Source organism: Lipotes vexillifer, unplaced genomic scaffold (assembly GCF_000442215.2).
Source record: "Lipotes vexillifer unplaced genomic scaffold, Lipotes_vexillifer_v1.1 scaffold147, whole genome shotgun sequence".
Taxonomy (NCBI): domain Eukaryota; kingdom Metazoa; phylum Chordata; class Mammalia; order Artiodactyla; family Lipotidae; genus Lipotes; species Lipotes vexillifer.
Window position 1 is genome coordinate 4,052,798 of NW_006778796.1, and position 10,710 is coordinate 4,063,507.

Genomic DNA, 10,710 nt, shown 5'->3' on the forward strand with positions numbered 1-10,710 from the left:
GAGTGCCCTCTCCCTCTTTCCCTTCCCTTCACCACCAAATTTATGATCCAAGATGCTCACTCAGACACATCATCAAATCTCACATGGATGCCAAGCATTACACAACCCTCTCTGTGAGTGTTGTGCAAAAAAATGTTAAACCATAAGGATTACACCCAAAATGTAGATGAACTTCCCCCAAGTTACCTCTTACAAGCATGTGCACTGTTCCGGGTAAAGGAAAGAAGTGGAGCTTGGGATGTTTGGTTGGTCACAAGGTGAAAAAAGTAGCCATAGCCAGCAGCACACACCCTGTTTCCCTATGGAAATTAAGGACAGTTAAATCATAGTCAGTCCATTACAATAAGGCTGCCGGAAAGAAACACTCTGCTATGTGCTCATTCTGCTTTTTCACTTACTCGCTGCCAAGGTATATTGATATACCTTGGTTCAAAAATACGCTCATTCTTGGGCTTCCCTGGTGGCGCAGTGGTTGAGAGTCCGCCTGCCGATTCAGGGAACACGGGTTCGTGTCCCGGTCCGGGAAGATCCCACATGCCGCAGAGCGGCTGGGCCCATGAACCATGGCCGCTGAGCCTGCGCGCCCGGAGCCTGTGCTCCGCAACGGGAGAGGCCACCGCAGTGAGAGGCCCGCGTACCACAAAAAAAGAAAAAAAGAAAAAAAGAAAAAAAAAAAACATACGCTCATTCCAATAAAGAAGATGTGGTGTCTGTATACATAGATATATAGATATATAGATACACACACACACACACATACAATGGAATATTACTCAGCCATTGAAAAGAATGGAATAATGTCATTTGCAGTAGCATGGATGGATGGACCTAGAGATTATCATACTAAGTGAAGCAAGTCAGACAGAGAAAGAAAAATACCATATGATATCACTTATATGTGGAATCTAAAATACAACACAAATGAACATATCTACGAAACAGAAACAGACTCACGGACATAGAGAACACACTTGTGGTTGCCAAGGGGTGGGGGAGCGGGAAGGATTAGGAGTCTGGGATTAGCTGATGCAAACTATTATACATAAAATGGATAAGCAACAAGGTCCTACAGCACAGAAAAGTATATTCAATATCCTGTGATAAACCATAATGGAAAAGAATATGAAAAAGAATATACATATGTGTAACTGAGTCACTGTGATGTAGAGCAGAAATTAAACACAACATTGTAAATCTAAAAATATATATGTATGCTCATTCCTCTTCCTCCAGGCAGTTCAATTTGACTGTACTTTGTCCACCTCAATAGCTGGCATCTCATGTTAAAACGTCCTTGTAAATTTCCACAGTGAGAAGCTTACTTTTGTCACTTCATACAAGCTCTCCTCTCTAGTGTGTAAAAAATACTCGGGAGCAAAGTCGTCCCTAAAGCCAAGTCTCCACACAGTGTTCTCTCTGATCCTTTGAACAGAAGAAAAATACTGAGATTATCTGCAATGGTTATTTAATATCAGTGCAGATGGTAAGGGATATGCACGTTGGGATGAGACACAGAAAAGGGTTAGAACTGAAAGAGGAAGTTCTGACCCACTCAAGGACAGAGCTCTTCCAGCCTTTTAGAGAGCTCGAGGAGTTTATTATACTACACTGTGAGTAAGGATTAAGACCAAAGACCGCAATCACACCCCTTGAATCATAGCTGTTCTCTGTTTATCCTTAGGTTAGCAAACTCATTTCATCCCATAGCTTCAGCCATTCTAGACTAATATTTTATTGGCTTTAATTTTTAAAGGAAAGGACTTTAGGTATTATTAAAGGCAGCCCTCTGAACCTGGGTGACCCACTGGCAGTCATTATATAGCAGTACTCCCTACAGAAGGGGATTTTAAGACGTTTGCTCCTCTCTGGGAGTGCCACATGTTCCACACGCATGTGCTTACATGCACACACACAAACACACACACATATGCACAAGCACACGCAAGCAAGCAAAGTCGGTATGGAAGAAAAACTGAAATAGGATGTTTTAAAACAAACAATACACAACTCCTGGCTTATGTGAGAGAAGGAACCAGAACCCCAGCACCTGGAGGCTGTCAGCCTCTGGAGAAGTATGAATGTGGGCCAGAGTTGACAATGAGACGGGAGGCCTGGCCAGCAGGCAGCAGCTGGGACCTGGCCAGGGGAGCCAGCTCATGCTGACACAACCACAGGTACCGTTTCCTGAACATCAGCCAGTAGTTCACTGTGGGCACTGAAGGCTCTCTCACCCTGGGTATCTGTAATCCACCAGCCATGCCTCCTCTTTCACTCCATTACAGAACGCCTTCTTTCTTTGTGCACTAGTGGCCCATTCTTTACTGCACTTCATTCTTTTGGATTCTAAGCATTTCTCCAATTTTCTGAGGCCACTTAAAATTCCAATCACATGTCTTACCACATACTAAAAGTGATTTTTGGACATCATTGAATATGAAGCTGAATCACTATTCAAGGTGTTAACATGACTTCAGGACACCTGGGACACATCTCTAGGACCCCAGTTATCTTGGGGTGGCAGAGTCTGGAGCTGTGGTTGTCAGCCAGGGATGATATTGTTCCCCAGAGAGCATCTGGAAATCTCTGGAGACCGTTTTCATTGTCACACTCAGAGGGAGAGGGGTTTTACTAGTATTAAGTGGATAGAGACCAGGGATGCTGTTATATAGAGGACAGCCTCTCACAAATGTGAGCGGCCCCAAATGTTAATACAAGCACGGTTAAAAAAAAAAAAAAAAAAGTCGAAAGTCTTCACTTGTTCTTGAAATAACCCATACCCACTTTCCAGTACCCCATCTCCACATTTTGATGGAAAGGCCAACCTAAATATAAAAACATGGTTAATTACAATATGAATAATTTGACAGTCTTTACTGGGAGGGCTTTTATATCTTTTTAAACAACCAAATCTGCCACTAGACACTCCCCCAAAGAACACTTACTGGCATTGCATCAGTTATCTCATTCTTCCCTCGTGCTAGAAAACAAGACATGGACTTATGATCCTCAGTTTTGGAATAATCACTGCCATTGGGCTGGCAAATACAAGCATCCAATAGAAGCACCAAATACAAGTGCCCTCACAGAAACACGAGCAAGTAATATGGCTGTGTTTATGGAGCTCCACCTTCCACAGAGCCGGCATTGAGTGGCTGTGTCTCTACCACCCCCATGAGCCACGAGAAAGGCCATGAGTATATAAGAATTGAGGGTTAGGGAATGGAGGCTTCTGAAACACCCACCTTTTCTGCAAGTATACAAACAATAAGAAAGGTGCACTGGGACTTCCCCGGCGGTCCTGTGGTTAGGTCTCTGCACTTCTACTGCAGGGGGTTTGGGTTCAATCCCTGGTCAGGGCACTAAGATCCCACGTGCCTCGCAGCACAGCCAAAAAAAAAAGAAAGGTGCACTAGAGGCTAGAAATGATCATCTCACTTGGACGTACACCTCTATTTCATTACCAACAAGATGCTAATTCATTACCATGACTCCACGAGGAAGGGAAAGATTCAAACATATGCAGAATATATTTCAAGGACTTCATCCTTATTCATCACCTTGGCCATACAGGTGCTCAGAGAGCATGTATTTTGACTGAATGAACAGATTTTTTGAATCATCTTCCGTGGTGTCAATAGTATTTTTGGAGCATCTGGGTGGTCATGTATAAATGCTTTCCAAGTGCATTTATAGCTGGGCAGGATATTGCAATTTCGGTCTTCTGTTAGCCAATAAGGCTCACTTTTCTTTTAAAAGAAGCACTTGAACAGTCAGATGACATTACTTTCCAGTCCTTTTTACTCTGCATTCCAGTTGGGTATGCTACAAACGATTTGTGAGCAGAACCCACATATGTATGCAGGCAGCCGGCGGCTTGTGGGGAAGGGTTTAAGGCAAGCAGGGAATTTTGTGTGGAAATCAATTCTTTGCGGAAGTCAATGTATTATGGACATTCAAGCAAGAGAAATTCCAGAGAGAAATTAACTGCCCAAGTAAGCCAGTTCCTTGTGGTGTGCATCTGTAGTCACTAAAAAAAAAGTGAGTTAACCCTTCAGGCAGCTCTTAAATATACATTAGCTATTGAGTGGAGAGAGCTAGAGAGCTGAAATCGGCCTTTAAACACAGAATTCCTTACAAAATTGATTCACAAACCAGAACAAATTCCCCTCAAATTAAATGGATGTTTTCAAAGGGCTGGTCTTCAGGGGGTTTCTGTTGGCTGTTCTAAACAGGGGTCTGGTCATGGGAAACGTCCAATATCCCACAGACACGTGGGATATTCTGGAGCTCTGGGAGTGAACAGTCTCTCGCTGATGGAGAGCAAAGACCTTCCAGCCTGAGGTCAACATAGGTTATGTCTCCTGGAAAGACGAAGCCTCTGGACAGATAAGAAACACCCATAAAGGAGTCAGAGACTCAGATGTTGGAGTGCAGTGGGGAGACAGCCTGGAAATGAAGTGCTCCGAACACTGCAAGGTGATGCATGCAAAGCCTGGCAAAGCCTATCTAAGGAGTATACAAAGGAATATTCCAAGTTCCTTGTACATTCAGATGGGACTATCATGTTGAGTCCTCACTAGCAAGAAGGCACAAAGCTCAGGTTTTGCTTCTCAGAAAAACTGCCCTGGACCTGGCTCAGCAGCAGCCTGGGCAGGGAGGCAGGCAGACCACCTGTGGCTATGAAAACTAAAAAGGAATATCGCACTTGAAATCCCCTTATACCAAGCAGGGTTGAGGGTGAGTGAACTGTAAAGATGGCTTCCTGGGCGCCCAGGTGAATTCCATGCACTGGGCAGAGCATTTGGTCCTAGGCTCTGTGTCCAAGCATTCCAGGAACAATGTACAACCACAAATAACTGCAGAGACTTAATTAAGGATCAGCTTCGTTTCTTCCTGCCTACCTGCCAGGCCAGAGATTTTAAGGTCAACTTCTGTATGTAGGAGAGAGGGTTTAGGCTATCTGGATTGGTTGCCCAGTCACTAGGATTAGGTCACCTTCAAGTCTAAATAAGGGCTTTCATTTACATAACAGTCTTGTCCCAATGTCCATTTCCAGGTTTTGCCATTGCTCTATGGCGATGGTTATGGTTATGTTACCATTGGGGGAAGCTGGCGGAAGGACACACAGGAACTCTCTGTTCTATTTTTGCAACTTCTGAGCCTAAAATTATTTCAAAATTAAAAGTTTAAAAAAGAAATAGCCTAATGAATCACAGTAATACAGTGGCTTTAAAAAAATGTTTTGCCAAACTGCAAGGAAACTGAAAAGCAAGGTGGGTAAAGGGGTCACAAAAACTGAGCACATGCAAGGCTTGGCTCTATCCTCTTAAGGGGCAGTCAGCTCTGAACCACTCACAGAGCAGAACATAAACGCCACGCCCCGTGAGACAGTTCCTCACAATATAAGGGATATCTCTCTCTTGAGCATCAGAACAACACGAAGAGGACAGGTTTCTGACACACACACACACACACACACACACACACACACCTCACCACTACCACTGCCACCTTATCATTGTTGTTGTAGCCTCCTTATTATCACTTTGGGATAAAAATATATTTCTAAAATATATTTTTCAAAGCACTCTGTGTATCATCCACATAGGACACACCTAATAAACACTAGGTTACTTTTTGCCCACTGACTGAAATGACCTTCGTTGGCACTAAGAGAAGTTCCTAATTTTTAGGTTCTGACACATACTACCAGTCACACCTATGTCCTTGGTTGTGGCACACTCCAGACAATAGACTATGAAAGAGACAGCACAGCGGAACCCCAGTGGTGCAGCTGCAAAATTGGAGAGGACTGTGCAAAATTTAGCACTGAGAGGTGAATTCCACAGGATCTAAATGCTGACACAGATGAAACATCTTACTTGTCAGTCATCAAAATGATTGCGGGATCTTGGAATCTATTCTTTACTTTCCTTTTTCTTTCCCCTATTCTTTGATAATGGAATTATACCTACAGCCATTCATTCATTATATTTCATTAATTTTTACCAAACAACTATTAGGTTTCAGATGCTGTGCTAAGGTCTAAAAGTTAATAAGCTAATGAAAAGAGAACTACAGAATTTTAAGATCAATGAAGATGAAAATGTCACGAATTTACCTAATGAATATACTTAATGAATTTACATTACCAGCTTAAACTAAAATCTCATTCTCCAAACACATGCACTGTATTATTTTTCAATTTTGTAAAGTGGATATAAGAGGAAGAAAGTAAATGGATGGAAAGGGAAGGCATCTAAGAGAGAACAAACAATTTGTTTTGGGCTCAAATTTTTCATTGTTTTCTAGGCACTGTTCTGCAGGTCAGTCTGCAAAGACTCAAGTGACCTATAAGTTTGTAGGTGGCTCTTTGGTTCTCTGCACCTATATAGCCAGCTCATTTCTTTTGTTTTGTTTTGCTTGTTTGTTTTGTGTTAGTTTCAGGTGTACAGCAAAGTGATTCAGTTATATATACATATATATATGTATGTGTATATATATATATACATATATATATTCTTTTCCAGATTCTTTTCCATTATAGGTTATTGCAAGATTCTGAATATAGTTCTCTGTGCTATACAGTAGGTCCTTGCTGTTTATCCACTTTATATATAGTAGCTGGCATCTACCACTGCCACCTTATCATTGTTGTTGTAGCCTCCTTATTATCACTTTGGGATAAAAATATATTTCTAAAATATATTTTTCAAAGCACTCTGTGTATCATCCACATAGGACACACCTAATAAACACTAGGTTACTTTTTGCCCACTGACTGAAATGACCTTCGTTGGCACTAAGAGAAGTTCCTAATTTTTAGGTTCTGACACATACTACCAGTCACACCTATGTCCTTGGTTGTGGCACACTCCAGACAATAGACTATGAAAGAGACAGCACAGCGGAACCCCAGTGGTGCAGCTGCAAAATTGGAGAGGACTGTGCAAAATTTAGCACTGAGAGGTGAATTCCACAGGATCTAAATGCTGACACAGATGAAACATCTTACTTGTCAGTCATCAAAATGATTGCGGGATCTTGGAATCTATTCTTTACTTTCCTTTTTCTTTCCCCTATTCTTTGATAATGGAATTATACCTACAGCCATTCATTCATTATATTTCATTAATTTTTACCAAACAACTATTAGGTTTCAGATGCTGTGCTAAGGTCTAAAAGTTAATAAGCTAATGAAAAGAGAACTACAGAATTTTAAGATCAATGAAGATGAAAATGTCACGAATTTACCTAATGAATATACTTAATGAATTTACATTACCAGCTTAAACTAAAATCTCATTCTCCAAACACATGCACTGTATTATTTTTCAATTTTGTAAAGTGGATATAAGAGGAAGAAAGTAAATGGATGGAAAGGGAAGGCATCTAAGAGAGAACAAACAATTTGTTTTGGGCTCAAATTTTTCATTGTTTTCTAGGCACTGTTCTGCAGGTCAGTCTGCAAAGACTCAAGTGACCTATAAGTTTGTAGGTGGCTCTTTGGTTCTCTGCACCTATATAGCCAGCTCATTTCTTTTGTTTTGTTTTGCTTGTTTGTTTTGTGTTAGTTTCAGGTGTACAGCAAAGTGATTCAGTTATATATACATATATATATGTATGTGTATATATATATATACATATATATATTCTTTTCCAGATTCTTTTCCATTATAGGTTATTGCAAGATTCTGAATATAGTTCTCTGTGCTATACAGTAGGTCCTTGCTGTTTATCCACTTTATATATAGTAGCTGGCATCTGTTAATCCCAAACTCCTAATTTACCCCACTCCCCCCTTTCCCCCTTGGTAACCATAAGCTTGTTTTCTGTTTGGGAGTCTGTTTCTGTTTTGTAAGTAAGCTCTTCTGTATCATTTTTTTTTTAGATTCCACATATAATTGATATCATATGGTATTTGTCTTTTTCTTTGACTTACTTCACCTTAGTATGATAATCTCTAGGCCCATCCATGTTGCTGCAAATGGTATTGTTTCATTCTTTGTATGGCTGAGTAACATTCCATTTTATATATATATAACATCTTCTTTATCCATTTATCTGTTGATGGGTTGCTTCTGTATCTTGTCAGTTGTAAATAATGCTGCTATGAACATTGGGGTGCATGTATCTTTTCGAATTAGTGTTTTTGTTTGTTTTGAATATATACCCAGTAGTGGAATTGCTGGATCATATGGTAGTTCTATTTTTAGTTTTTTGAGGAACGCTTCCATGTCTTGGAAGCATTGCAAATAGTGCTGCTATGAACACTGGGGTGTACGTATCTTTTCGAACTAGATATACGCCCAGGAGTGGGATTGCTGGGTCATATGGTAACTCTATTTTTAGTTTTTTAAGGAGCCTACATACTGCTCTCTGTGGTAACTGCTCGTCAGCTCATTTCTTACTAGTCAAGTAGTGGCCAGAACACCCACCCAGGAGGCAATGAGCTACCCGGTGAAGCAAAGCCAGGCAGCACCTCTGACACTCAATGTGGGATTTAGATACATTCCAGCCTCCTGAAGGAAAATGACCCGGGCAACCCTGAGGCCTACTACTTCAGAGTAGTCAAGATCATGTTACCCAAGAAACTAGGCAAAAACATAACTCTTTAGACCCCAAAGCTTGCTGGCATAACTGTGCAGCAAGCCCTGTGGTCACCAACAAGTTAAACGTCACTCTCATTGTTCTGCGTCTACAGGTTGGTTTCCTTCAATCCATGCACTGCTGCCTCCTGTCCTCACTGGCACATTAGCTGCTCCCAGTAGGCACCGAAAATAGTGTGTAAGCACTGTGCTTGGAATAAAGGTAATTAAGAGTCTGGCGGAGGGTTGAGGAGATAGCCATGACTTTTATTAGGGGTTATTCAGCTGGGGGTAATTAAAAACAGATGATCAGAGAGGGAGAAGTTCCTTCTCTCCGGTCCTCAGAAACTTGGCATAACTGTCATGACACAGTAGGTACTCAGAGCCGAGTCCTGAAGAGTGAGACCCTTAACCCTTTCATAGATGGTCCATGGGACAAAATTATTGGAAAAGGGGAAACTAAATGGCCTTCCCACTACTCTGATGCAATTCTTCATTCACGGATCTATGGTTAAACTACCAGAAAAATTAGTTTCTTAAAGTGTTTAGAGAGAAATTTACCAAGAAGAAGTAATGTTAAGTTGTATTAAATAATGGGATAAAAAACCAAGGCCATCAGAGTGTATAGCTGACCCTTGAACAATGCAGGGGTTGGGAGTGCCAACCCTCTACGCAGTCAAAAATCCGCATATAATTTATAGTCCACCTTCCATATATATGATCCCTCGGTTTCCATGGTTCCACGTCCAAGGATTCAGCTAACTGTGGATAGTGTGGTAGTGTAATATTTACTATTGAAAGAAATCCGAGTGTAAGTGGACCCATGCAGTTCAAACCCATGTTGTTCAAGGGTCAAATGTAATTCATTCATCCTAGAATGTGATGTGATCTCACACACCTCATGACTCTGCTGACCCTCAGTTTTGAACACTCTTAAAGGGCAACAATATGACCACATTAGTATAGTAACATAGTGAAGATTTAGTAAGTCATTATTATTGGAATCGAGACCAAATTCAGCAACCACGGCAGATGGCTCAGGAAGATATTTTAGTTTGCATTAATCTAAATGACTAGAAAATAATCAATATCTACTTTGTTTTGCTTTGTATAAATATTGCTTCAAAGTGTGTTCACAGGAATTCTCTGGGAAGTCATAGCATTTATCCTAAAGCACTGTTTAACCCAAAATCATAAAGTAGTTTCCTGTTACCATTGTGCAGCTAGTAGATGCTGCATACCACACCACTGATGCTGCTACTATGGATAACTTCCGGAGTGAATTTTATGCCTCTCACTTCTGACCGTCCTGGGAGCTGAAGATCTTACCTCTACAACATTGGTGGGATCACGGATGTAGATACCAGAGGGTGTCATCATTTCAGTACTGGAAAGTCCCTCGGCGCCAGAAACACTGATGATCACATTGTTTCTTATTATATTCCCCTGTTCTGACCAGTCTAATTTAAGAAAAGGGGATTCACCAACATAATTAAAATGTACTCAACTCAACGTTCTTATTTCTACTAATACACGTTATAGTTCTCATCCTGCATACACGTATATGTATATATATTAACATCTAGTGTGTTCAACAAATTTAATATATCTAACATACTGCCAGCAGGCTTGTCTATAAAATGTATGATGACTTAAATGGATGGTGACAGTTTTAAAACCAATTTACATATTTACCATTTTCTCTTCCAGGAATAACCTCCCAAGGGATATACCTTATCTCGGGGGATGTACCTGAGAACAAAAGATCATGTTAGCTCAGCACGTTTCATGCCACCCAGGAAAATGAGAGATGCTGAAATACTATTTCTTTTTCTTGGTGTGGCTTGTTTTGATTTTGTGTTGTGTTTTTATCTATGAACCAGACAAACAGATTCAGATTATGTGAACTTTTTAGTTCTAGAGTATCATGAATCAGAAGCTCATTTTAAATTAAAAAAATAATAACAAAGAGATAGATCTACCGTTTTACTTCTTAGGAAGAGTCTGACTGTCTTCGTAGTTAAATGTCACACACCCCTGTGTCAGGTCCAGCCCCAGCCTTAGCTATTTGAATTGGCCACCAGCCATCTGCATGCCCTTCTCTTCCCCTGGAAGAGCAGGA

General features: G+C 40.8%; 1 protein-coding gene across 1 annotated transcript in view; it reads right to left on the reverse strand.

The window, feature by feature from the left end:
- The window catches only part of PKHD1 (PKHD1 ciliary IPT domain containing fibrocystin/polyductin), a 433,351-nt gene that overhangs the window by 233,969 nt on the left and 188,672 nt on the right, over positions 1-10,710 (reverse strand). Inside the window, exons 41-43 of the mRNA XM_007451921.1 lie at positions 10,284-10,340; positions 9,918-10,048; positions 187-299 (exon numbers count right to left, since the gene is read on the reverse strand). Coding sequence (XP_007451983.1) covers positions 187-299; positions 9,918-10,048; positions 10,284-10,340 — 301 coding nt within the window. The remainder of the gene's footprint in view (positions 1-186; positions 300-9,917; positions 10,049-10,283; positions 10,341-10,710) is intronic.